The sequence below is a fragment of the Lutra lutra genome, chromosome 5, assembly GCF_902655055.1.
Source record: "Lutra lutra chromosome 5, mLutLut1.2, whole genome shotgun sequence".
In the NCBI taxonomy this organism is placed as follows: domain Eukaryota; kingdom Metazoa; phylum Chordata; class Mammalia; order Carnivora; family Mustelidae; genus Lutra; species Lutra lutra.
The window spans coordinates 30050990-30078429 of record NC_062282.1 but is presented as its reverse complement, the minus strand read 5'-3'; the positions used below and the strand labels follow the sequence as shown (position 1 = coordinate 30078429).

The following is a 27440-nucleotide window of genomic DNA, read 5'->3' as shown; positions in this document are numbered from 1 at the left end:
CCTAAGTTTTTAACCACAATAGCCTGGCTCCTCTATTCTTTAATACTTGTTTTCTTCCAACACTTCTATCAATTTACTTATTTTCTTATTTTACTACACTGTATAAAAGTCTCTAAACCCTCACTGCATAAAGGGTCTAAATAGTTGTGGGGAACTTTGTCTTTTTTTTCTTCTCTTTTTATTTAAATGCAAATAGCTCCAGTACTCCCATATATAATACAATATTTACTTTCAATTTTGGTAATTAAGGGATGCCTGGGTGGCTCAGTCAATTAAGTGTCTGCCTTTGGCTCAGGTCATGATCCCAGGGTCCTGGGATCCAGTCAACAATAGGCTCCTTGCTCAGTGGGGAGCCTGCTGCTCCCTCCACCTGCCACTCCCCCTGCTTGTACTCTCTCTGAGAAATAAATTTTAAAAAGTTTAAAAAGATAAAAATAAAACTTTGGTAATTAATTTATAACAGGTTTTGCTAATTTCTTCTTATTCCTATTTTACTTAGAATTTCTACTGGGAAAGACTACTAAATTTTATCAAATGTCAATATTATCATATAACATATCATGTGATTTGTAACTTTTCCCTTATCTAATAATGAGTTTCATTGAAAACTTCTGGATGGCAAAATTTCCTAACTGTAAAATATCCTTGCATTCCTAGAATAAACCTTACTCGGTCATGGGATACTACTGATTTAGATTACCTGGTAAGTTTAATTCCTGAAGAAATCAGATACTTGATTTGCTGAAGTAAGGAATGTCACTTTAAACATACATAATTTAAGTTTTGGAAAGAAAATAAGACAAAGATGAAAAAGAAATTAGAACTGTATAATTCTATTTACCAGAAATTCTAATCAAATTGTATTATCCTGTTCTAGTCATATTCTGTATAGATTCCTAAATTTTAGTTCCCTTTGGATCAAATTAATTTTTAAATTGTGGTATGGAAGTGAAATTATGTCTTTTGTCTGTTATCCTAAAGATCAACTCCAGAAAACATATATACTATCTAAGAATGTGAACAGGAATTTTTGAAGGTAAATATGGCAAATTATAAATATCAGAAAGTAAAAAGATGAGACAAAACAACCTAAAACAACAATCTTTTTAATCTAAAATACAGTTTCACCTAAATAACACAATCTATATTTTTTAATTTATAAGGTTTTCCATTTTAATTTATAATACTATAAATAGTGCATTCTTATAACTATTCTGTATACTAAAAATTAATCATACAATATAACGATATAGGAAAAAGCTGCTCAAATAGTCCCTGTAATATTCTTGAGTCCTAGGCCAATAGATACAATGCAAAAAGAATCTTAATAATCATTTAAACAATTTTTTTCAGTTATTATTCCTAAAAACCAATCACTTAAACAATAAACCTATATTAGGTATTATACCCAGAAAGATATCAATCTTTACTATAAAAAGTAACGAATTATTAGTCACAACTTCAAAGTCATTTGAGTCCATTTAATACCATCAGTCTGATCCACTGAGCTCCCGAATAAACTGTACTAGAATTTATACTAACTCTCTTTTTCATAGTTTCCATATTTATTTAAACAAACCTTATACTATCAGGTAAAAGCAAAGTAAAATTAAGAACAAGAATATGTAAATATCAGGATTCCAATACTCTATCTCCTATTTCAGTGGCAAGTTTGTTACAATACAAATGTAGAAAATATTGAAAGATACGAATGTATTAGATGAATTATCAACTGTACTCACGCATCATTTGAGCAAGTCATAAATTCTCCCTTTATTTTGGGATGCCATGAACCAGTATGAAGCATTGCTGTATGACCCTTAAAAAATAAAAATATAGAAAAAAAGATACTTTAAAAAGATTCTTAAAAATAAATAAAATGACCAGAAACTGATATATTATACTTAAAAGTAACTGCTTACTCCTCCCAAGAGCACACTATTTTAATTACAAACATAGTATACTCTCCCAATTTTATTTCAAAATATGCTTTCTTTATTTCACTTTGTTTAATTCACTGTATAAGTTCCCTGCCCAGAAATTAACATGGCACTTATATAAAACAAGTGCTTAATAAGGAAGGAAATTGATGCCTCTCTTTAGGAAACAAATGGAAAAACCTTAGTAAGAGACAGGCCCTTCTTTAAAGACTTTTCTCAATGGAAAATAAGAATACAAAGTATTAACAAATAATTAAGGCAAAAGCAAGAGGTTGAGGGGAAAAATCCATACTTCTTAAAAATGTGTCAACAATCTTGATTCTACATCTAAGTATGTGAGAAAAGGAGAAATACCTTTAAAATGATTCAAGAAGATTAGCCCTACTAATTATAGAGCATAATATAAAAATACTGTAATTAAAACAATGTAATGTTGGTATACAAACTGACATACACACCAAATCAACCAAAGAGTACATATCAAACATGAATATACACACACACTTCCTTTCCAGGTGCAAAGTCGGCTGGAGTGATCTCATACAGTATGTTCAGATGAGGCAGGAAAGAGCCTAATACATAATAATGGCAAAATCTCTTATTCTGTAAGGGTCCAAAATAATAGATGAAGGCCATCTATAGTCTGAATTGCCCACAAAACCTCAAAGAGGATCTGGCTAACTCCTGACAATCTGCTTATGCTGACAGGGTACGAACACGGACCAGAGATGTGCAGTAGGGAAGCATGAACCGAAGTAATGGGACTAGATGAGCGGTTTGAGATTCCATTTTCTTTCCTGAGCTTAAAGTTGCATATTTAACTATCAACTTGCCACTTGCATTTGCATAGGCATTTCCTACATAGTAGTAGGCCAACAGGGAAATCTTGATTCTTCATGTCCGCTTCATTCGCAATTGATTTCTTCCATAGTTGTTCAAACTATAAACTTGGAGATCATCCTTAAATACTCCAACAACCATAAATCCAAAACCCTCTCTCCACCTAAATTCAATTCCCTCACTAGTCTTGTCAGTTCAACCCAAAATACATCTTAAATCTAACCACTTTTCTGCTTATTCACCTCACCATCCTTACGGGAGCCAACATTACCTCTTGCCTCTATTCAGTTATTATACACTGTAACAGGCCTGCCATTTGTCTCTCCACTTTTATTCTTGCCTCATGTGCTCCACCTAGCAATCAATACAGTCTTTTAAAAATATCCTTGGGTGGCACAGTCGGTCAAGTATCCAACTCTGGGTTTCGGCTCAGGTCATGATCTTGGAGTCGTGAGATCAAGCCCCACACTGCATTCCACACTCAGCAGAGTCTGCTTAGGATTCTCTCTCCCTCTTCACCTGCCCCTGCAGATACAGGGCTCACACTCTAACAACTAAATAAATCCTTAAATATATATATACACACACACATATTTATACACACACACAGAAGTACACACACACACACATATATATATACAAACTGTATATATGCATATATATATATATATATATATATATATATATATATATACACTTCTAAAAATGCCAGTGCTTATTGTCCTTCACTGGCTCCCCAGCCTCTTCACACAGCCCACAACAGCTCATACGTTGTGGCTCTTGCTTTCTTTACAACTACATTTATTTTATGTTTCCTCTTCCCCAATAGGCACTAATCTGCTGGGCTTCCTTCATCTCCTCTACAACATCCAGCTCTTTCCCCTCATCAAGGCCTCTCACATGCTTTTCCATTTGTGGGAAAGCTCTTTTTTTCCACTTTTACGTGACTGACTGGCTTCTCATTCCTTCAATCTCAGTTTATATAGTACTTATTCAAATAATATGACCTGGTCTATATCTAAGTATATATGGCTCATTCTGTTGTTCTCCACTCAAGTATCTGTCCATTCCCTTAACTACAGTCACAATTTTAAATTCTATACTTATTAACTTATTAGACTTCTGAAACTATTGATGTTCTGCATATTCAAAAACAAACGAATAAGGCTGAGAGGAACCTAAAATTCAACATAAGCAGAAACAAATGAATCCTACTGTTTCTTTTTTTCTTTTTTTAAAGATTTTATTTATTTGACAGACAGATCACAAGTAGGCAGAGAGGCATGCAGAGAGAGGAGGAAGCAAGCTCAATGCCGAGCAGAGAGCCCGATGCGGGGCCCGATCCCAGGACCCTGGGATCACGACCTGAGCCGAAGGCAGAGGCTTTAACCCACTGAGCCACCCAGGTGCCCCGAATCCTACTGTATTTCAAATGAACAACAAATGCACTGAAAGAGTAAACAGAAGATAATAACCCAAGTAACTATACACTCTGTACTGGATTAAATGGTGGCCCCCCACCAAGGATCTACTTGTGTCCTCCTCACTAGAAGCAGTGAATGTGACCTGAAGTCACATTCTTAAGTCTCACTTAAGAATGAGAAGATAGGGACGCCTGGGTGGCTCAGTTGGTTAAGCCGCTGCCTTCGGCTCAGGTCATGATCCCATCGTCCTGGGATCAAGTCTCACATCGGGCTCCTTGCTCACTGGGAGTCTGCTTCTTCGTCGGCCTCTGCCTGCCACTCTGTCTGCCTGTGCTCACTCTGACAAATAAATAAATAAAATCTTAAAAAAAAAAAAAAAGTGAGAAGACATAGCGAAATAAGTCAATCGGAGAAAAACAACTATCATATGATCTCCCTGAAATGAGGAAGTGGAGATGCAACGTGGGGGGTTTGGGGGTAGGAAAAGAATAAATGAAACCAGATGAGATCAGGAGGGAGACAAAAACCGTAAGAGACTCTTACTGTCACAAAACAAGCTGAGGGTGACCGGGGGGTAGGGGGGTAGGGAGAGGGTGGTGGGGTTATGAACATTGGGGAGGGTATGTGATACGCTGAGTGCTGTGAAGTGTGTAAACCTGGCAATTCACAGACCTGTACCCCTGGGGCTAATAATACATTATATGTTTATAAAAAAACTAAAAATTTTTTTAAAAAATAGAAAGTTTAAAAAAAAAAAAAAAGAGTGAGAAGACACAAAGAAGAGAAAGCTCTGTGAAGAGAGGCAGAGAGAAAAGAGCCTGGATTATGCAGCCACAAGCCAAGGAATGCCTGGAGGCACCAGAAGCTAGGACAGGCAAGGAAGAGTTCCCCTAGAGCCACTGGAGGGAGCATGGCTGTGCTAATATCTTGATTCCAACACTTCTGCCCTCCAAAACTGGGCAAGAATTTGTTGTTTTAAGCTACTAAGTGTGTGGTAATTAATTATGGTAGTCTTAGAAAACTAGTATAAAAAGAACAAAAGCACTAGAAAACTAGTATATAAAGAACAAAAGAGGGGCTCCTGGGCAGCTCAGTGGGTTAAGCCTCTGCTTTCAGCTCAGGTCATGATCTCAGGTCCTGGAATCAAGCCCCGCATGGGCTCTCTGCTCAGCAGGGATCCTGCTTCCCCATCTTTCTGCCTGCCTCTCTGCTTCCTTGTGATTTCTCTCTGTCAAATAAGGAAATAAAATACTAAAAAAAAAAAAAAAAAAAAGACCAAAAGAACTGGGGGCACCTGGGTGGCTCAATTAAGCGACTGCCTTTGGCTCAGGTCATGATCCCAGGCTCCTGGGATGGAGCCAGGCATCAGGCTCCCTGCTCAGCAGGAAGCCTGCTTCTCCATCTACTACTCCCCCTGCTTGTGTTCCCTCTCTCTCTGTGTCTCTCTCCCAAAAGAACTATAAATAAATACTGAATTCTAGTTAATACATTTGTTTCTCTTTTGCAGTGGTATGCATTAAGAATTCTGAAACTGTTTCATTACAATGAAGAATTAAGCAAATGAAAAAATACTTTTGAGGAAATGGAAGCCAAATTTCTCCACTGGAAAAGGGAATAACAAAAGTGAAAAGAAGAAAAACTAGGATGAACCCTACAGAATTTGACTGAAATCAGGGATATCAATATGAACCCACAATTTCTAATAGGTAAATATAAATATAGGTGTACATGGGTGTAAGTTATTCTCAAGCTCTGTATACAGAGAATGGATGGAAGCAAGGACACCCCAGCGGCCCCAGCACAGAGATCCTGGATTCTATATTACATTCTCCACTAAAAGGAAATAGGGCTCCTTGAAGAAATGTTTGATTCTTGTTCATACAAGATGAACATGGAACATCTGCTTGTGCCAAAAAATAAGAAAGTGCAAAAATGACAAGGATATGTTAAAGAACAAAGGGCAGGTTGAGGGGCTTCTTCTGGGATAATTAGGGCATCAAAATAAACAATGAAAGTAATGGATTAGAAATGGCTGACTCAACCAGGAACTCCTGGGTGTATATGAATAAATAAATAAGAGAAAGCTCCTCCTTGAAATAGAATAATAAATATAAAATGAATGATGGAGTTAGAAAAATCACCATGTTGTAATCATCACAGTAATAACTGATTCACACAAGAATCATCAATGGATGCTAAAACTATTGGAGAAAAGCTTGATAATGAACAGAGAGGGTCCTTCCCTACTCTCAAAATCTCCCTGCAAATTACTTAATAAGTACAAAGAGAAAAATAGCAGGGAAGAGATCTGGTATTACACTACCTTAAACAAGTGATCAAACTAATGTTACCAATACTGGGATGCACTGGTATCATGTATTCCTGATATGAGGATGTAGGAACACAAGAGCATTTCTATGACAGACTTTCTAAAAATGCACACCCAAACCCTAATGATGAGGAAAAACAGGCAAAATCAAATCCTACATCTGTTGCTACATATTTACAGCTTCTACATATTTATAAAATAAATGGCTTATAGTCTTCATATATATCAAAGATTCTTTTTTTTTTTTTTTAAAGACAGAGGAACTGGGGTGCCTGGGTGGCTCAGTGGGTTAAAGCCTCTGCTTTCGGCTGAGGTCATGATCTCAGGGTCCTGGGATCAAGACCCATATCAGGCTCCCTGCTCAGCGGAGAGCCTGCCCTCTCCCTCTCCTTCTCCCTCTGCCCCCCAACCACTCTCGTGCTTGCTCTCTCACTCTCCCCTCTTTAAATAAATAAATATTTTTTTAAAAAAGTATGACTACTAAACTAGTGGGAATATAATTATAAAGGAGATTGTGGGGGTGCCTGGGTAGCTCAGTTGGTTAATCAGCCCTTCAGCTCAGGTCATGATTCCAGGGTCCTGGGTTCAAGCCCCACATCAGGCTCCCTGCTCAGCAGAGAGCCTGCTTCTCTCTCTCTCCCTCTGCCTGTAGCTCTGCTTTCTTGTGCTCTCTCTCCGTCTCTCTCTCTGTCAAAGAAATAAATATTTTTAAAAAACTGTTTATAAAGGATATTATTGAGACAAATGTGGACTATGGATTAGATAATAGTATTTTATCAAGGTTAAATTCATGGTTATATAAAAAATATATAATGTTATTAGGAAAACAACACTGAAGAATTTAGGAGTAAAGGAGCAAGATGGCTGCAACTTATTTCAAAGGTTGGGGAATAGGAAAACATACACACATAATTCATATATATGTGCATATATATATGTGAGTGAGTAGGGGGATATATAAGTAGGGGGAACAGAGTTTGTATTAGTTCCTGAAGAAAGCCAAGAGAAGACAAAGCAATCGGGCAAAATGTTAGCAACTGATGAATCCAGAAAAAGGGCATAAGGAAGTTCTATATGGTATTCTTGTAACTTTTCTGTAAAGTTAAAATTATATCAAAATAAACCTTACAAAATATTCTGGCTGCTCTGTGAAGAAAATCCTGTTGCAAAGTCAAGACAGGAATTAAGAAGACAGTGATGTGGTCTATGGGAACACTGACAGTGGTCTGGACTAGGGCACAGAAGTTAAGGGTTCAGAGGTAAGAAGCTATGGGATGCATTTTAAAGAGACAGACATCAGGTTTCCCTAATGAACTGGATCTGGGCAACCACAGAGGAAAGCAAAGTTTGTGAACTAAGCAACTGTGTTGTGTAAATGGTGACTATACAAATACCATGTCATTTTCTCTGCCCATGGAGAAACTGAACTCTCTTTTGTATTTAGGAAATACCCCTGCATAATGACTCTTGGGGTAAAAGACAGAGACTACCTCTCACAGAAGAGGGAAAGTCAGGTGCTAATTTTGCCAGCCTCCCTTACAGATTTGACACAGGAATGCAATCCAGATCCAGCCATTACATCCCCTGGAGTTGTAACTCATGGACAATGGAATGCTAACTTGCCATGTTAGTCCATTTAGGCCACTATAACAAAAATACCATAAACTGAGTGGCTTATAAGCCATAAACATTTTTGTCTCACACTTCTGGAAGCTGGGAAGTTGAAGATCAAGGTGCCAGCAGATTTAGTGTCTCAACTTCCTAGTTCACAGAGGCTGTCTTTTTGATGTAACCTCACATGGTGAAGGGGTAAGAAAGCTTTCTTGGGCCCTTTGCACAGGGCACTAATCCCATTCATGAGAGCTCCACATTAATGACCTAATCACTTCCTAGAGGCCCCACCTCCTATTACCATCACCTTGGGGGTTATGATTTCAGAATATGAATTCTGGAGAATATTCAGACCATAGCAGTTTCCTTAAGGGTAACAGTACCACACCTCCTGCGAGACAAAACTCCCTGCTCTTAAGAGGTCGTGGTACTCTCTGATATCCAATTTTTGGCAATGACCACCGCAGTTTTATCAGAAAACTAAGTTTACAGCATGGTCTGGGGCATTTTTCCTACATTTCACATCAAGTGTGATTCACTGGACTTCCGTATTCTTATTATGCATAAGTCAAGTAGAGTCAGTTTTGCTGCACAAAGCCAAGAACAGGAACTGAAATCCTAGCTCATAATTTTGATCCGAGAACTGGAGTGAATTAAAATATATTTTACAGGAGATTCCAATTTCACTCATGATGGAATACACACAGTCTACCCCATCTTTCCATTTAATTACAACAAAAAAAATCTGAACAAAATAAAGAAGGTAAGGGGTGTCTGGGTGGCTCAGTCACTTAAGTGTCACTCTTGATCTCAGCTCAAGTCTTGATCTCAGGGTTTTGAGTTCAAGTCCCACACTAGACTTCACACTGGGCGTGGAGCCTACATTTAATGAGAAAGGAGAGGAAGGGAGGGGAGGGCGAAACTACCAGAAGACAATGAATACTGAATAAAAGCAAGCAAAAAGGATATAGAACCCAGGTCTTAAAGAGCAGTTGGGGGATGGTTTCTGACTTCTATATTTCTTGACTTAGGCTCTGAACACAACGAACAACTGAGAGCAAGAGCGGACAGAAAGTTCCCAAAATTTTCTCTCTCCAAGGCACAGGGTGGCAGATGGGTGGTGAAGGGTCTGTGGGATGAAGTTCTTGTGATCTGATCTACCCTATGCCAGCCATGCACAAGCAACAAAGCTGCAAGTCTCTCCTCAGTGCTAGCACCGGAAATGGAAGTCCTTACAAGTCAAAGAGCTATCGATCTCCTGCTCTTCCTACCAGGCAAGTGCTGGCTCTGGAGTGGCACTTCATGTCTTCCCAACCAGCAGCACTGGTCCTGTGAGGCCATAAAGCAGGTGAGTGCCAGCAACAAACAGCAGTTGTCTTCTCAGTAACAGAAGTGGCCCTGCAGGGAGGATACTTGCTGGCTCTCCTGACCCCATGCCAGGAAAGAACCAGCAACAAAGAGGCATGGTGCCTACTCCCCTGAACCATAAGCAACATTAACAGCCCTGTGTGTCAGAGCACTTATGGCACTCTGTGTTTTTAATTTGGCCATAATTAAACAAAGCAGATCACCAAACAACATACATAGAATAGAACCTTCCTGATACTCTATGCTTTACATCTGTGGGTAGAGAATTTTTTAATTTTCCACTCCACTCCAGCTTTGCCTAGAGGCATAAGCTACATTTATGAGAACTGCTACATTGCATAAAAAGGTTTTCTAGCAAGAATATCAGAACAGAAAGCCCCTGCAAGAGAGTAAAGGGAAAATCATAGGGTAAAGGGGTAAGAAAGGAAAAAATACCCTTTATATCTGTATACCTGCACTCACTCCTGAGGTGCGCTATGTGAAACCTACCAGAATCAACCAGAGAAAAGCAATGAGAACTGAAGATGGTGTGGCCCACCAGCCAGGGTCCACACAGGTCCCTGGGTAACACATACATGGGTCAAATCAGAATAGCATACAAATGCTTTGGAAATGAATACTGCAAGGAAAAACAGCTCATAGGAAGTAGATCAGGACTTACAGTCTAAAACTAATCAGTTTGACTCTCAGCTAAAAAAGAAACCACACACTCAGACAAACAAACAAAACAAAACAAAACAAAAACCCAGCATTCTCCAGAAGTTTTGGATAGGACTAAGAATATCTTAACACAATATTCAAAATGTCAAAGACACAATCCAAAAATAATCATACAAAGAAACGGGAAAAATTAACCAGCTCCCAAGAAATAAGATAAAAGATGCCAACCACAAAATGATCCAAATGTTCTAATAATCAGAAAAAGACTTAAAATCAGTGTTTATGACCATGATACATAAATGGAAAGCTAACACTTTTGAAACAAATGCAAAATAGAAGTGCTCAGCAAAGAAAAACAAACTATTAAAAAAGGGATATCTGGTTATATTGAAAAATATAATAATGGAAATAAAAAATTCACTGGAAGGGCCCAATAGTAGAATGGATATGTCAGAGGAAAGAGTCAATGAACCTGAAGGCAGATCAATAGAAATAATTGTCTAAATAGGAAAAAATGAGAAGAATCACAGAGAGCTACGAGACAATTATAAAAAAAAAAAGTTAGAACTCATGTTATATATAAGATTTAAGAGAGAAGACAGACAGGTGCAGACAAATATTTGAAGAAATAACAGCTAAAAATTTCCCAAACATGGTGAAGGAGGTAAATTTACAGATCCAAGAACCTCAGAGACTGCCAAACATGGTGAACTAACTAAAACAAAAATAATAAATTAAAAAGTCTTTAAAGCCTATACCTAGACACATATTAAGCCATTAAAAGCCAAAGATTAAAAAACATCCTAAAAGCAAATATAAAAAAAGACACATTACATAATGATAACAAATACTTGAATTACTACAGAGTACTCATCAAAAATAAAGCCAGAAGATGGTAGACCAACATTTTTTAAGTGTTGAAAGAAAAATACTGCTATGTTAAATGTACAGAAAATGTACTTTAGGAATAAAGGTAAAATAAATACACTGTAAGATGAAAGAAAACTGAGAACTTGTCACCAACAGACTTGTTTTCAAAGAAATGTTACAGAAATTGAAAAGAAATGATCATATATTTCATATGGAAATTCAAATAGCCAAGAAAATTCAAAAATTCCTTTATTTAAAGAATACTTATAATAAAGCTGGACACCTATCTCACATCATACACAAAAATTAACTCCAAATGGAATCCAGATCTGAATGTAAGGGCTAAAACTATAAAACTCTTAGAAGAAAACATAGGCACAATTCATGAGCGTAGGTTAGTCAATGGCACTAAAGGCACAAAACAAGGAAAAATTAAATTGAGCTTCACCAAAATTTAAAACTTCTGTGCTTCAAAGGAAACCATCAAGAACATGAAAAGACAACCCAAAGAATGGGAGAATATATGTGCAAATCATATATCTCATAAAGGACTAATAATCCAGAATATACAAACTGTTAGAACTCAATGATAAAAAACCAAATAACTCAATTTTAAAACATGCAAGGCTCTGAATAGATATTTCTCTAAAAAAACATTTACAAATGGCTAATATATACACCAACATAATTAAGCATCAAAGAAACATAAATTAAAATCACAGAGACACCACTCCACACCCTCTGAAATGGTTATCATTAAAAACAAACAACAAAAACAACAAAATGAGGAACTCACAAGTGTTAACAAGCATATATAAAAACTGGAACCCTCATACACTATTGGTGGGTATGTAAAATCTTACAGACACTTTGGAAAACCATCTATCAGTCCCTCAAAACGTTAATACAGAGTTACCAAAGGACCCAGAAATCCCACTCCTAAGTAAACATCTAAGAGAAATGACAATATATCTCCACACAAAAACTTGTACATGAATGTTTATAGTAGCATTATTCATAATAGTAAAAAAAAGCGTGAGCAGCACAAATGCCCATCAACTGGAGATAAATGTGTTATATCTATACAACAGAATATTATTTTTGCAATGAAGAGAAATTAAATATTGATACATGCCACAACATGAATTTTTTTTTAAAGATTTTATTTATTTATTTGACAGACAGAGATCACAAGTAGACAGAGAGGCAGGCAGAGAGAGAGAGAGGGAAGCAGGCTCCCCGCTGAGCAGAGAGCCCGACGCGGGACTCGATCCCAGGACCCTGAGACCATGACCCGAGCCGAAGGCAGTGGCCCAACCCACTGAGCCACCCAGGCGCCCCACAACATGAATTTTAAAAACATTCTGTTAAGTGAAAGGTCCACATATTATATGATTCCATTTACATGAAATATCCAGAATAAGCAAATCTATAGAAATAGAAATAGATTAGTAGTTACATAGGGCTTTGTGGAGTGGTAGAGTTGAGGATGATGGCTAAGGGACAGGGAGTATTTTGTTTTTAACAGACTACTTTTTAGGACAGTTTGAGGTTCACAGCAATATTGAGAGGAAGATACAGAGATTTACCATATATCCCTTGTACCCAACATGCATAGCTTCTCCCTATTATCAATAACCCCCACTGCAGTTGTACATTTGTTAATATTGATAAACCTACACTGACAAATCATTATCATCCAAACTCCACAACTTACATTAGGATTTTCTCTTGATATTGTACATTTTATGGTTATGAACAATTTATAATGACATGTATCCATCATTACAATATCATACAGACAAGTCTCATTGTCTTAAAAATCCTCTGTGCTCTGCCTAATCATCACTCCCTGGCCCCTTCCCTCCTGGCTATCTCCAGTAGTTTCTTTTGGGGAGGATAAAAATGTTCTAAAAGTGACTGTGATGATGGCTGCACACTCCATGAATATGCTAAAAACTACTGAATATACTAAGAGCCACTGAACATACACATTAAATGGGTGAATTTTATGGTATATATATTCTATCTCAAAAATTAAAAATTAAAAAAGAAAATCTAAAATAAGTTCTCCAAGTGAAAGGGAAAGGGTAACAAAGAGAAACCTGGAATACAAGCAATGAAGGGACAACAAAAGAAAAGGTAAATATCTGGAATAAATAGAACAATATTTTTCACCTTTAACTTGTTGAAAGCAAAAATTATCATCATTGCCTGATGGGATTTTTTTTAAGATCTTATTTATTTATTTGACAGAGAGAGAGAGAGAGGGAATACAGGCAAGGGGAGTGGAAGAGGAAGAAGCAGGCCTCCCCCAGGAACAAGGAGCCCAAAACAGGGCTTTATCCCAGGTCCCTGGGATCATGACCTGAGTGGAAGGCAGACACTTAACAACCGAGCCACCCAGGTGCCCTTGCCTAATGGGATTTTCAATGCATGTAAATGTAACACATATAACAACGCCATCAGGATTGGTAAAAGAGCCTATGTGGTTGCACAATTCCTATTTTTTATTTGAAATGATAAAATATTAATTCTAAGTAGATTATATAAAATTTAAAATATATTTTTATAGTTCCCTAAAGCCACCATTTAAAAAAACTATACAAAGAGACATAATTAAAATCTGACAGGTAAATAAAAATGAAATTCTAAAAATACTCAGATTAATTTAAAAGAAATCAGGAAAGATGAAGCAGAGAACAAAGAACAGAAAGAAGCAAAAATAATGAAATGGTAGAATTAAATCTAACCATATCAATAATTACATTAAACTTAAATGAGCTAAATACACCAATTAAAAGACAATGATTACCATTACACATTAAAAAGCAAGACCCAACAATACACTTCTTTCAAGAATCCAACTTGAAATATAATGATACAGAAAGGTTAAAAATAAAGAACTGAAAAAGATGTAACAAGCACCTTGACTCAGAGCCTTGAACAGAATAGCCTTTACAGCTCCTCTTTCGCATGGCTCCTTCTCAGATACCCATGTGGCTGGCTCCCTCGTGGATCCATCATCCAGGTCTTAGCCTGAATGCCACCCCCTCAGAGAGGCCACCTGACTACTCTATCTACAAGCCCTTAGTCACTCCCCATCCCCTAAACTGGCTTCATTTTAATTCATAACACTTACTACTCCCTGATTTTGTGATATATATTTTTGCATATTTTCAATGTCTCCCCACTGGCATATAGATTTCATGAGGGCTTTATCTAGCAGACAGTCAATTAAAGTTGTTGAATAAATGAATGTAGAACAAAATACACCAAGCAAACAATAATTTTATTTCTTTTCAGCGTAACAGTATTCATTGTTTTTGCACCACACCCAGTGCTCCATGAAATCCGTGCCCTCTCTAATACCCACCAGCTGGTTCCCCCAACCTCCCACCCCCCGCCCCTTCAAAACCTTCAGATTGTTTTTCAGAGTCCATAGTCTCTCATGGTTCACCTCCCTTCCAATTTCCCTCAACTCCCTTCTCTCCATCTCCCCCTGTCCTCCATGCTATTTGTTATGCTCCACAAATAAGTGAAACCATATGATAATTGACTCTCTCTGCATGACTTATTTCACTCAGCATAATCTCTTCCAGTCCCATCCATGTTGATACAAAAGTTGGGTATTCATCCTTTCTGATGGAGGCATAATACTCCATAGTGTATATGGACCACATCTTCCTTATCCATTCGTCCGCTGAAGGGCATCTTGGTTCTTTCCACAGTTTGGTGACCGTGGCCATTGCTGCTATAAACATTGGGGTACAGATGGCCCTTCTTTTCACTACATCTGTTTCTTTGGGGTAAATACCCAGTAGTGCAATTGCAGGGTCATAGGGAAGCTCTATTTTTAATTTCTTAAGGAATCTCCACACTGTTCTCCAAAGTGGCTGCACCAACTTGCATTCCCACCAACAGTGTAAGAGGGTCCTCTCAATTGATGCAGAAAAAGCATTTGACAAAATCCAGCATCTGTTCCTGATTAAAACACTTCAAAGTATAGGGATAGAGGGAACATTCCTGAACTTCATAAAATCTATCTATGAAAGACCCACAGCAAATATCATCCTCAATGGGAAAAAGCTTGCAGCCTTCCCGTTGAGATCAGGAACACGACAAGGATGCCCACTCTCACCACTCTTGTTCAACATAGTATTAGAAGTCCTAGCAACAGCAATCAGAAAACAAAGAGAAATAAAAGGTATCCAAATTGGCAATGAAGAAGTCAAACTCTCTCTCTTCGCAGATGACATGATTCTTTATATGGAAAACCCAAAAGACTCCACCCCCAAACTACTAGAACTCATACAGCAATTCAGTAACATGACAGGATACAAAGTCAATGTACAGAAATCAGTAGCTTTCTTATACACTAACAATGAAAATACAGAAAGGGAAATTAGAGAATCGATTCCATTTACTACAGCACCAAGAACCATAAGATACCTGGGAATCAACCTAACCAAAGAGGTAAAGGAACTGTACTCAAGGAACTCATGAAAGAAATTGAAGAAGACACAAAAAGATGGAAGACTATTCTTGAATTGGAAGAATAAACATTGTTAAAATGTCTATACTGCCTAGAGAAATCTATACTTTTAATGCCATTCCGATCAAAATTCCACCGGTATTTTTCAAAGAGCTGGAGCAAATAATCCAAAAATTTGTATGGAATCAGAAGAGACCCCGAATCGCTAAGGAAATGTTGAAAAACAAAAATAAAACTGGGGGCATCACGTTACCTGATTTCAAGCTTTACTACAAAGCTGTGATCACCAAGACAGCATGGTACTGGCAAAAAAACAGACACATAGACCAGTGGAACAGAGTAGAGAGCCCAGATATGGACCCTCAACTCTATTGTCAAATAATCTTCGACAAACAATAATTTTTTTAAAACTTGAGTGAATATATTAATATCACACAAAGTTGACATTAGAAGAAGAAAAATCACAGGAGATAAGGAGGGACATTACAAAATGATAAAAGGATCAATTCACCAGACATAGTAATTGTAAGTGTATATGCACCTATGGGGTGCCTGGATGGCTCAGATGGTTAAGCATTCAACTCCTGATTTCAGTTTAGGTCATGATCTCAGGGTCATGAGGGCCCTGCTCAGCATGGAGTCTGCTTGAGATTATCTCCATCTTCTTCTGGCCCTCTCCCCACTTGTGCACTCTCTAAATAAATAAATAAATAAATAGATAGATAGATAGATAGATAAAGCAAGTCTCCATAATTAGAGCATCTACCTTAAAATATTAGGAATTAGAAAACTAGGAAAAGCAAGCAAAAGGAAAGAAAGCACAGAACAGAAATCAATGTTAAAAATAAAACTACAGCAGAGAAATAGAAATGAATGAGATAAACTGAACTTCTAGCCAGATCAAGAAAAAAGGGAAGACATAAATTGCCAACACAAGGAAAAAATATATGAGCAATGACCCTAAAGAAATATTACTAAAAATTCTATGTAAATGAATTTGCTAATTTAGAGGAAATGGACCAATTCCAGGAAAGTCATAAACTATCAGAACTCAACCCAAGAACAAAGAAATAACATGGATAGTTCTATATTTATTAAATAAATAGAATTCATAGCTTAAATTTTTTGGAAAAAAGGGAAAAGAAAACCCCAGGCTACACTGGCAAATTCTACAAGGCATTTTTTTTTAAGATTTTATTTATTTATTTGACAGAGAGAGATTACAAGTAGGCAGAGAGGCAGGCAGAGAGAGGAATGGAAGCAGGCTTCTGGCTGAGCAGACAGCCCGATGCAGGGCTCGATCCTAGGACCCTGGGATCATGACCTGAGCTGAAGGCAGAGGCTTTAACCCACTGAGCCACCCAGGTGCCCCTCTACTAGGCATTTTTAAGTGATACCATTTATAATGGCTTAAAAAATGAAATTTTTAGGTATAAATTAAGTACAAACTTAATGAAATCTGTTAAGGAGCTCTATGCTAAAAACTATAAAGCCTAAATAAAAGAAAGAAAGACCTACAAAAATGAGAGATACATTGCTGTTGATGGAACTGAAAGACTCCATATAGTTAAGGTATAATATAATTCTCTCTAAATGACCTTTAACTTTTGAAAAAAAAAATTTGTAGTTTTTTGTTTTTTGTTTTTTTCCCCCAGAGAGAAAGTGAGAGAAAGAGAGAGAGTGAGCACTCGAACAGGCAGTCGGGGGAAGGCAGAGGGGAAGAGAAAGAATCTTAAGCACATTTCACACCCAGGACAGAGCCCAATGAGGGGCCTGATCCCACTACCCTGAGATCATGACGTGAGCTGAAATCAAGAGTCAGACATTTAACTGATGGACCCAACCAGGCTCCTCTCCAAATAATCTTTAGATTCAAAATAATTTCAAACAGAATCCTAGCAGGATTCTTCATATGTATAAACAGGAGAATTCTAAAATGTATGTGAAAAAGTAAAGAAACTAAAAGGGCCCAATATCAAAACTACAATGAGGTATCACCTCAAAACTGTCAGAATGGCTAAAATTGACAACACAAGAAACAACAGGTATTGGTGATGATGAGGACAAAAAAGAACCCTTGTGCACTATTGGTGGGAGTGCAAATTGGTGCAGCCACTCTGGAAAACAGTACAGAGGTTGTCAGAAGGTTAAAAATAGAACTACCCTATGATCCAGCACTCATATTACTGGATATTTATCCAAAGAATACAAAAATACTAATTCAAAGGACTATGCATCCCTATGTTTACAGCAGCACTATTTATAATAGCCAAATTGTGGAAGCAGTGCGAGTGTACTGGTGAATGTATCGATGTGTTGATGAACGGATAAAGAAGAGATTGATATATATATGTGTGTGTGTATGCATATATATCAATCTCTTCTTTAAAATGTATAAAATGTATATATACACACACACATATATATAATATGTGTGTATACATATATATATAATATTCCATTATATATATGTATGTACATATAATGGAATATTATGCGGCCATAAAAAAGAATGAAATCTTGCCATATGTAAGGACACAGATGTAGCTAGACAGTATAATGCTAAGTGAAATAAGCCAGTCACAGAAAGACAAATACCTTATGATTTCACTTTTATGTAGAACTTAAGAAATGAAGCAAATGAGCAAAGGAGAAAAAAGAGAATAAGAAACCAAGAAACAGGGGCGCCTGGGTGGCTCAGTGGGTTAAAGCCGCTGCCTTCGGCTCAGGTCATGATCCCAGGGTCCTGGGATCGAGCCCCACGTCAGGCTCTCTGCTCAGCAGGGAGCCTGCTTCCCTTCCTCTCTCTCTGCCTGCCTCTCTCTCTGCCTGCCTCTCTGCCTACTTGTGATCTCTGTCTTTCAAATAAATAAATAAAATCTTAAAAAAAAAAAAAAACCAAGAAACAGATTCTTAATTATAGACAACAAATTGATGGTTACCAGAGGGAAGGTGGTTGAGGGATGAGTGAAACAGGTGATAGGGATTAAAGAGTACACTTGTCCTAATGAGCACCAGGAGATGTATGTAAGTGATGAATCACTACATTGTACACCCAAAACTATATACTCGACCTTAGCCAAAAGGCTGAGAAGCGATACACCTGAAACTATATAACAATGTAAGTTAACTGGAATTAAAATAAAAACTTTTTTTAAAAAGAAACTAAAATAGCTCAAACAATTTGAGACAAAGAACAGAGTTGGAGCACACCATCAAATTTTTTAAAAATTTTTAAGAGATTTTATTTATTTATTGGAAAGACAGAAAGAGAGACAGAGAGAATGAGCAGGGGGGAGGGGCACAGGAAGAGGGAGAAGCGGGCTTTCTGCTGAGCAGGGAGCCCAACAAGGGACTCGAACCCAGGACCCCGGGATCATGATCTGAGCCAAAGGCAGATGCTTAACCACCCAGGTACCCAAACACACCACCAAATTTTAGCATATACTAAAAAGATGCAATAATCAAGGCAGTATGATATTAGTAAAAGGATATACACATAGCTATGGAACAGGACACAGAGCCTCAAAGCAGAGAGCCTAGACAGCCTTGACTGCCTCAGTTTTGGAGACTCCTCCACGCCTGCTTCACTCTCCTCTGCCCAACTGAGCTCCATCTCCACTGACATCTCTGCCAGGGCCCAGTAATCTAATGCGTAGTCTGCTTACATCCCAGTCAGTTCCCATTTACTGTTCTCCTCTCCCACTCCCAGACTTGGGGACTCTACAAATGGACAGTGCTCAGTCTAGTCCTGAGAATCTCACTTCTAGTACTTCGTCTGAGCAGCAACCCAGCAACCCCCCAAGACATGAATTCAGGTCCTAAAGGCAAGCGCCAGAAAACAGGGTTTTTTTTACTGATACTTGTTGATTGGAGTTGACATAGCATCTTGGAATATAAGGGATATTTTTAAGAGAACCAACAGAAAATGACCAAAAGTTCAAAAGGACATGTGGGCACCTTAGCTGCTGAGTACCTAGAATATTGAACACAAGTAGGTTAAACTGTAAAAAATCTAAAAGACTGTGAATGTTGTCTTCTTGTTTGTAAGATAGGAGCATGACAAAGCCAATGGGAATGTTAAGTACCCTTGTGTTAAAACAGTGACCAAAATTAGTCATAACAAAAATCAAGTTCAACTAAGGATTCTTAAATGGATCCAAACAGATTCAGTACTGTGGCTAACATTAGCAGAAAAAATTTTAAAGTGACACCTATTAGAGAACAGCCAGTGACTAAAACAGTTTTTCATCAAACAAACCAGTTTTTCTCTCTTTCTCCCTTATCTAAACATAGGTACTCCTGAAAAAAACAAACAAACAAAAAAAACCCTTCCTTTAACAGACTTCACTAGAAATAGCCTAGAAGAATTAAGCACCCATTTGTTTCTCAAAAATGTTATACTTTCCCTAAAGATAGGACATTACTGAACCATGATCAATTCTGGTTTCCTCTAAACACCTACACAGAGACGCGGTCGGGGTATGGCGCAACACGTGCTGATTTGTACTGATCTGTTGTGGCTGCTGCACAACAAAAACTGTTAACAGCTGCTCTGCAGTACCATCTGTGGCCCCTGAATGAGGTGAGGCTCTGTAACCCACCAATATGGAAATGTCCAAGTCTTTGGCACGGTGAGCCAACTAACAGGGGCAAGGCACAGGATAAGATGAAATGTAGCGGAGAACATAGTGTGAACGTTGATCCAAAAGGTCCTCTTAACCGGAGTCCAATCTTTGGCTGTTAGGAATCACAGAAGTTCCTAAAATTGTCAGCAAAGTTTTGCATGCATACATTTTGCTGCAGAAAATGTTCACAGCTTTGATGCAGGAATTGGCAAACTTTTTCTTCTAAAGGGCCAGATCATGAGTATTTTAAGCTTTGCAGGCCACATGGTCTCTGCTGCAACTCTTCAATGCTACCACTGAAGCACAAAAGCAGCCACGGTCAAGAGTAAACTGTGGAAGCAGTGAGTTCTTTTACTCAGAGTGAAAGAACAGGCATGGCGGTTTCCAATAAAATTTTTATTTACAAAAACAGGGTGCAGGCTGGATTTGGCCCACAGGCTGCAGTTTGCCGACCCCCTGTTGTAATCCATCCATACTCTTAGTCATTTCCTTCCATGAATCAAAGACTCTGAAGTCCAAGTTTTTCTAATTCTTGAGAGATTTTAAAATTCATTTGAATACATTCAAGAGATAAACTCATTTTTCTGTGAACTACTCAACTCTAATGACCTCTTCCCAATTTATTTCAGCAGCCCCAACTATGGCTAACTCTGCCATTACTACAGATAGTTCCTCTCCTGAAACCATGAATTTCCAATATTTATTGATTTAACAAATATTTTTTCAGCTGATATGTTCTGGGCTCTCATATTTCATTCACTGGTCCCATAACCTATCTTCCAGTTCTTCAGTTTTCTTTATTTTCATTATTATCCACTCCTCAGGCATAATAAACCTGAAAGTCCTTTAGCTTTACCTACAACGAACAACTTTTATTCTGGAATAACTCCCTCCTCCTCATCACTGTATTCCATTCAAACACCCAGGCTCCTGATTAAGACTCAAGAACATCATACAAATAGGCAGAATGATTGTCTCTGCAAATTTACATTCTACAGCCCTTAAAGCTCCTACAGTCCTATTCATTTTTCCTCACAACCGTCAATAGCTATTCTAAGTCTTTATTATCTTACTGTAGTCTTCATCCCAACATCTCCCAACACAAAATTAATGGCCCTGCCAGCAGATGGTGACACTTATAGTTTCCTACCTAAGACCCACAAGCTAGAAATATATCTGGATACGAGCCCTCTATAATACCTCCATTCCCAGTATAAATACATTCCCTGGTCCCACCAGAAGCCAACTCCTGCTCTTCCATGTGATCACAATCACTACGACCTCCTCATGGACTTGCATTATTACTTAGTATGTTTGGTTTTTGCAGAACTATATTAGTTATCCATGCTGTGTAACAAATCACCACAAACTTAACAAACAAACTGGAGGTGGCATAAGACACTAACAGTTTAGGAGGTCAAAAGTCCATCACGAAGTAGCTGGATTCTTTGCTTAGGGTCTCATAGACCGAAATCAGGATTATGGTAGGGCTGCATTCCTCTCTTAAAGTTCGGGGGAGGAATCTTCTTCCAAAGTTCATTGAGGTCACTGGCAGAAGCCAAGTTCTTTGTAGTTACAGGACTGAGATGCCCATTTCCTTGCTGTCAGCTGAAGGCTATTCTCAGTGATTAGAAGCTGTGTGCCTTCCTTGCCACATGGATTCCTCCATCTTCAAAGTCAACAAATGAGAAGCTTGCTCATGTTGAGTCTAAATTAGACAAAAGCTATGCCTGCAAATCTTTGCAAAACAATCTCCTGTTTATCTGTAACTCCAGTTGAAATGGCTAAGGAGTAATATCCATAAGCTTTCTAGAGATCACCTGGTTTGATTCAGAAAATTTGTGAAGCACACATTAATTTCTTGAAAAAGCCTCCAGTGTTGGGGCACCTGGGTGCTCAGTGGGTTAAAGCCTCTGCCTTCGGCTCAGGTCATGATCCCAGAGTCCTGGGATCAAGCCCCGTATCGGGCTCTCTGCTCAGCAGGGAGCCTGCTTCCTCCTCTCTCTCTGCCTGCTTCTCTGCCCACTTGTGATTTCCGTCCGTCAAATGAATAAATAAAATCTTAAAAAAAAAAAAAGAGCCTCCAGTGTAACTGAATAATCTGACTTTATGATCTTTCAGAGGTTTTACGTTTTATGTAGCAAAAGGTTATATGTACATACTTGGTTTCTTCTCTGAATCACACTTTCAAAAGCAATTTCTTCATTTTAACATTATTTGCCATCTTTTTGAGACAGGCTCAAAATTAACTAAATCATCTAGTCCTGGTTCCCTTTTAATAAAACTTCTTTCGACTTAACTTTATTCTCTCATATTTTCCTATAAGCAGCAAGAAGAAATCAGGCAGTACCTTCACTCAACACTTTGCTCAGAAATTGCCTTAGCTACATATCCAACTTCATCCGGTAAATTCTGCTTACAACTTCAAAGCCAGCAACAGACTCTCCCTCAAGTCAAATCCCTCCCACACTTCAAATCTCTTTTGCCAGGAGAGACTCAATCCCTTTAAGGGCCCAGGAGTTTGACCCACTGAAGATAATCTTCCTTTCTCAACTGTCCCATACAATATGACCTAATCACAGGAGTATTCCATCCTGCTCATGGTTCACATCCACACTCAGGGGGAGGAGCAGAGAATCTTGGGTGCCATCTCAGAATTCTGCCTACAATCAGGACTGTGAGTGTAGCAATTCTGAAACTACTTTCTATGAATGGTAGCAACAAACAAATAAATGAAAGTAGTGATGATGCTGGAATCCAAACTTCTCAATGTTGAAGAAGTGATATACAAATGTGGAATGGAGAAAGGCTGGAAAGTTGGATTAGGATTACCGGATGTATCAGTGTGAACTCATGATTTTATACACACACACACACACACACACACACACACATAAATACACACACATATACACATATATATAGTTGGTTGATCTTCCATTTCAGCTTGCTCTCCTGAAATAGTCTAGAGGCAATGACACCCCAGCATCAGTGAACATACCCAGGGCCAGATCCAGATTTGTAAACAGAATTCCCTATTAAAAGGAGCCATGGATCAGGCACCTGGGTAGCTCAGCTGGTTAAACTACTGCCTTGGGCTCAGGTCATGATCCTGGAGTCCTGGGATCGAGTCCCATATCGGGCTTCCCCTGCTCTGCAGGGAGCCTGCTTATCCCTCTCCCTCTGCCTCTCCTACTGCTTGTGCTCTCTCTCTCTGTCAAACAAATAAAATCTTTAAAAAAAAAAAAAGAATCATGGGTCAATGGAGAAATGGGTAACATCAGAGCAGGAAAAGTACAAGATGAGTCAAGAACATTTTGTTGTACCAAAATCTAAGAAATTATCCCCAAAGTGATGGGGGTATGTCAAAAGGACAGAAACCAGTGTTAGGGAGTTTCTGTTAGATAAAAAGCTCTGAAAATATTCAGAAATTGGAAAGAAACACAATGTACTTCTGATCACTGCACTTTTTAGAGTTTATATTTGTGGTTAAAACCATCAGTTAAAACTGCTTTCAGAAACAAAAATATACCTAGAATTCACAGTTTAAAATGTTTTACTTCTTAGGAAACAGAATTTATCATTTAAAGGATATGACTAATATGTTTCATCTCCAAATGTGCCATAGCACATTTTTGGAGTGGCTGGATATCAGAATAACTATGTGTACTATTCAAATATAAATAAAGCTATTTGAAAACATGTTTTTCCAGTAATTATTTATAAAGCTTCTAATGTCCATAATTATAGGACATTCATGGAGAAATTGTCCAGTTAAAGGTCCAAGGATTCTAGGGTCCCCTGAGCCTGTCCTCTCCTAATTTAATCATGTAGTTAAGAAAGAAATGTAACAGAATTCATTTAATGTTGAAAAGGGCTGAAGATAACCCAAAGGAAATTCACTTAACAATATCAACTCTAGATGAATTGATAAAAGGAAGTTTAATAAATGAAATTACAAGATTATAATCATGGGCATTCACTTATTAATAATCTATGAAAATACTTTTTTTTTTAAAGATTTTATTTATTTATTTGACAGAGAGATCACAAGCAGGCAGAGAGGCAGGCAGAGAGAGAGGAGGAAGCAGGCTCCCCGCTGAGCAGAGAGCCCGACGCGGGGCTCGATCCCAGGACTCTGAGATCATGACCTGAGCCGATGGCAGCGGCCTAACCCACTGAGCCACCCAGGCACCCCTGAAAACACTTTTTAATTTAACTTAATACTGATTTGTTATGGAGTTTTGATGTTTAGGAACACTTCTTAATCAAGAATCGAAATTTAATAGTCACACATTTGTGGGGAGAGCCCCATCTGAATCTCAGGCAAAGTATGTGTGTAAGACTCCAAAGTAAGAAAGGAAAACACTGACTGGAAGTAATGTACCAATATTCTGGCTTAAAATAAATGAGTTTTAGATGACAATGTAACTATAGATTTTGAAGTATGCTTTTGAATAGCTTTAAAGGTTGATTCCTGCTTATCTTTGTCATACTTTCCTAACGTTAAGAAAGAGAAAGAGACTATAGGCCCCAAATGGAGTCACTTATGCTAACCCCACACGACCAAAAAGAAACTTAATACCTAACCTAAGTACAGTTTCAAACTCCCCCAAGAATGTACTCTTACCTAGTCAGCCTGGAATTTCCTGATCAGCAGCAGTGAGGTAATCCAACCAATAGAACTTTCTGTCCCCCCAAAAAGGTATAATCCTGCTGGAAAAATCCATTTTTTTTCTATTTATAAGTTCCTTGTCCCACCCTCACTCTGCCTTTAAAAACATTATATTTTGTACATTTCCTCATAACTTCTGTTTGCTAGATGAGATGCTTCCCAATTCATAAATCATTGAATAAAGATAATTAGATCTTCAAATATACTCAGTTGGATTTTTGTTGGATTTAATATTACTCATCTAAACCTAAATAAGTAAAATCCTATTTTCCCCAGATAAAATAACCAATAATGTCATGAACTCCAGCCCAAGAATCCTCATATTTTAAAAAGGCTGTCCAACCTAGTTTTCAAAGGATATCTTTTTGGGGGGGGCGCCTGGGTGGTTCAGTGGGATAAAGCCTCTGCCTTCGGCTCAGGGGTCCTGGGATCAAGCCCCACATGGGGCTCTCTGCTCAGCAGGGAGCCTGCTTCCCTCTCTCTCTCTGCCTGCCTCTCTGCCTACTTATGATCAAATAAATAAATAAAATCTTTAAAAAAAAAGATATCTTTTTTTTTAAAGATTTTATTTATTTGTCAGAGAGAGTGAGCAAGAGTGAGAGAGAGGGAGCAACAGGCGGAGGGAGAAGCAGGATCCCCGCTGAGCAAGGAGGTGGATGCAGGACTCGATCCCAGGATCCTGGGATCATGACCTGAGCTGAAGGCAGATGCCCAAACAACTGAGCCACCCACACATCCCTCAAAGGGTATCTTATGAAAAACTCCAACACATAAAACAGGCAAAACAGAACTCCTCTGACTGAAGTGGAAGGCCCCCTGCCCTCAATCCTATCCTGAGGCCTCTCCTTCCACCTTACTACAGCCCCTGAAGAATCTGCACAAAATCCCAAGACTGTAGAACATACAAAACATAGCTCCAAGCAATAACTGATCTAAAGGTCCTGGTATGATCAGAAAGATATTTTTTTCAGATACACAGGGAAAGTATAGGCATATAGAAACAAATGTTAGTAGCGATTATATTTGGATAGAATTATGAGTAATTTTTTTCCAAAATTTTTAATAGTTGACAGGAATTACTGTTAGAAACCCAATAAACTTTATTTTTTTAAGGTATAAGTACAATCACTTTCCCTATAATGCACTGTGTTGTAGTATATACAAGAAAAAAGCATTTCTGTACCACTATGAGTACACTTAAAAATACACACATATACACACAATTATGTAAAGATTAGAGATATAAATTAATAATATAACAATTTAACAATCAGAGAGGCCTGTTTATATTTGAAGAACATAATATTTTAATCACAATAGATCAGATGTATTTAATTGTTTCCTTTAATGTTCTACTCATTGCAACTTCCAGTAAAGCCACAAATTACTAATTACTTCTGGAATCAGAAAAGAGGTTAAAAAGTTAAGGAAAAAAGTGTCCCATGAAATCTTCTATTTTCAAATAACAATTCTTGCATTTCCAAAACCCATTACTCAAGCTAAAGACTGCAATTAAGATATCAGTAACATTTCCTAGATAAGTAAATAGTCAATTAATTACATTTGCTTCTGGGAAATGAAGAAAGTATTAACTATGATTTTGAAATCAAAATGGAGATATTAGCAAGTGGGGGAAGTTGTAGTAGATAGTTACTATATATAGTAGTTTTCTACATATTGTTAATTAAATTTTTTTCCCGGTTTTATAAAGAAATAATTGACATACATCACTGTGTAAGCTTAAGGCATATAGCATGATAATATGATTTACATATATTGTGAAATGATTATCACAATAGGTTCAGCTAACATCCTTCATCTCATACAGATACACTATAGAGAAAAGAAATAAGTAAAAAAAAAAAAAAGTTTTCCTTGTAATGATACCTTCTTAGGATTTGCTCTCCTTAACAATAGTCCTATATATCATACAGTGTTAACTATAGTCATAATGTTGCATGTTATACCCCTGATTATACCCCTAGTACTTATTTATCTTATAACTAGAAATTTGTACCTTTCAACTACTCTTTTCCAATTCCCTCATTCCCCACCTTCTGCCTCTGGTAACCACATGTCTGATGATCTTTCCTGTGACTCTGTGGTTTGTTGCAAGGGGAGTGGGGGTTGTTTGGGTTTTTTTCTTTTTTAGATTCCACAGGTAAATAAGATCATACAGTATTTTGTCTTTCTCTGTCTGACTTATTTCATTTAGCATAATGCCTTCAAGGTCCATTCAAGTTGTTGCAAATGGTAGGATTTCCTCACCTTTTATGGCTGAATTATATTTATAGATATATAGATATAGATATAGATATAGATATACAATATATAGCATTGTGTGTGTGTGTGTGTGTGTGTGTGTGTGTGTGTGTGTATAATAACTTCTTTATCCACTTATCAATGGCACTTAGGTTGTTTGGCTGTTTCTATGTATTAGTAACTGCAAATGCTGTTGCTGTGAACATGGAGGTACAGATATCTTTTCAAGTTCGTGTTCTCATTTCCTTTAGATTTATTCTCAGAAGGGGACTTGATGAGTCACATGGTAGCTCTATTTGTAATTTTTTGAGGATCCTCCATACTGTTGTCCACAGTGG

At 37.7% G+C, this 27440-nt stretch overlaps 1 protein-coding gene across 2 annotated transcripts in view; it reads right to left on the bottom strand.

The window, feature by feature from the left end:
* WDR70 (WD repeat domain 70) overlaps positions 1 to 27440 on the bottom strand; it is a 308541-nt gene that overhangs the window by 186020 nt on the left and 95081 nt on the right. For both annotated transcript variants that reach the window (XM_047730059.1, XM_047730060.1), the window contains one exon: positions 1743 to 1819. In XM_047730059.1, the coding sequence (XP_047586015.1) occupies positions 1743 to 1819 (77 nt within the window). The remainder of the gene's footprint in view (positions 1 to 1742; positions 1820 to 27440) is intronic.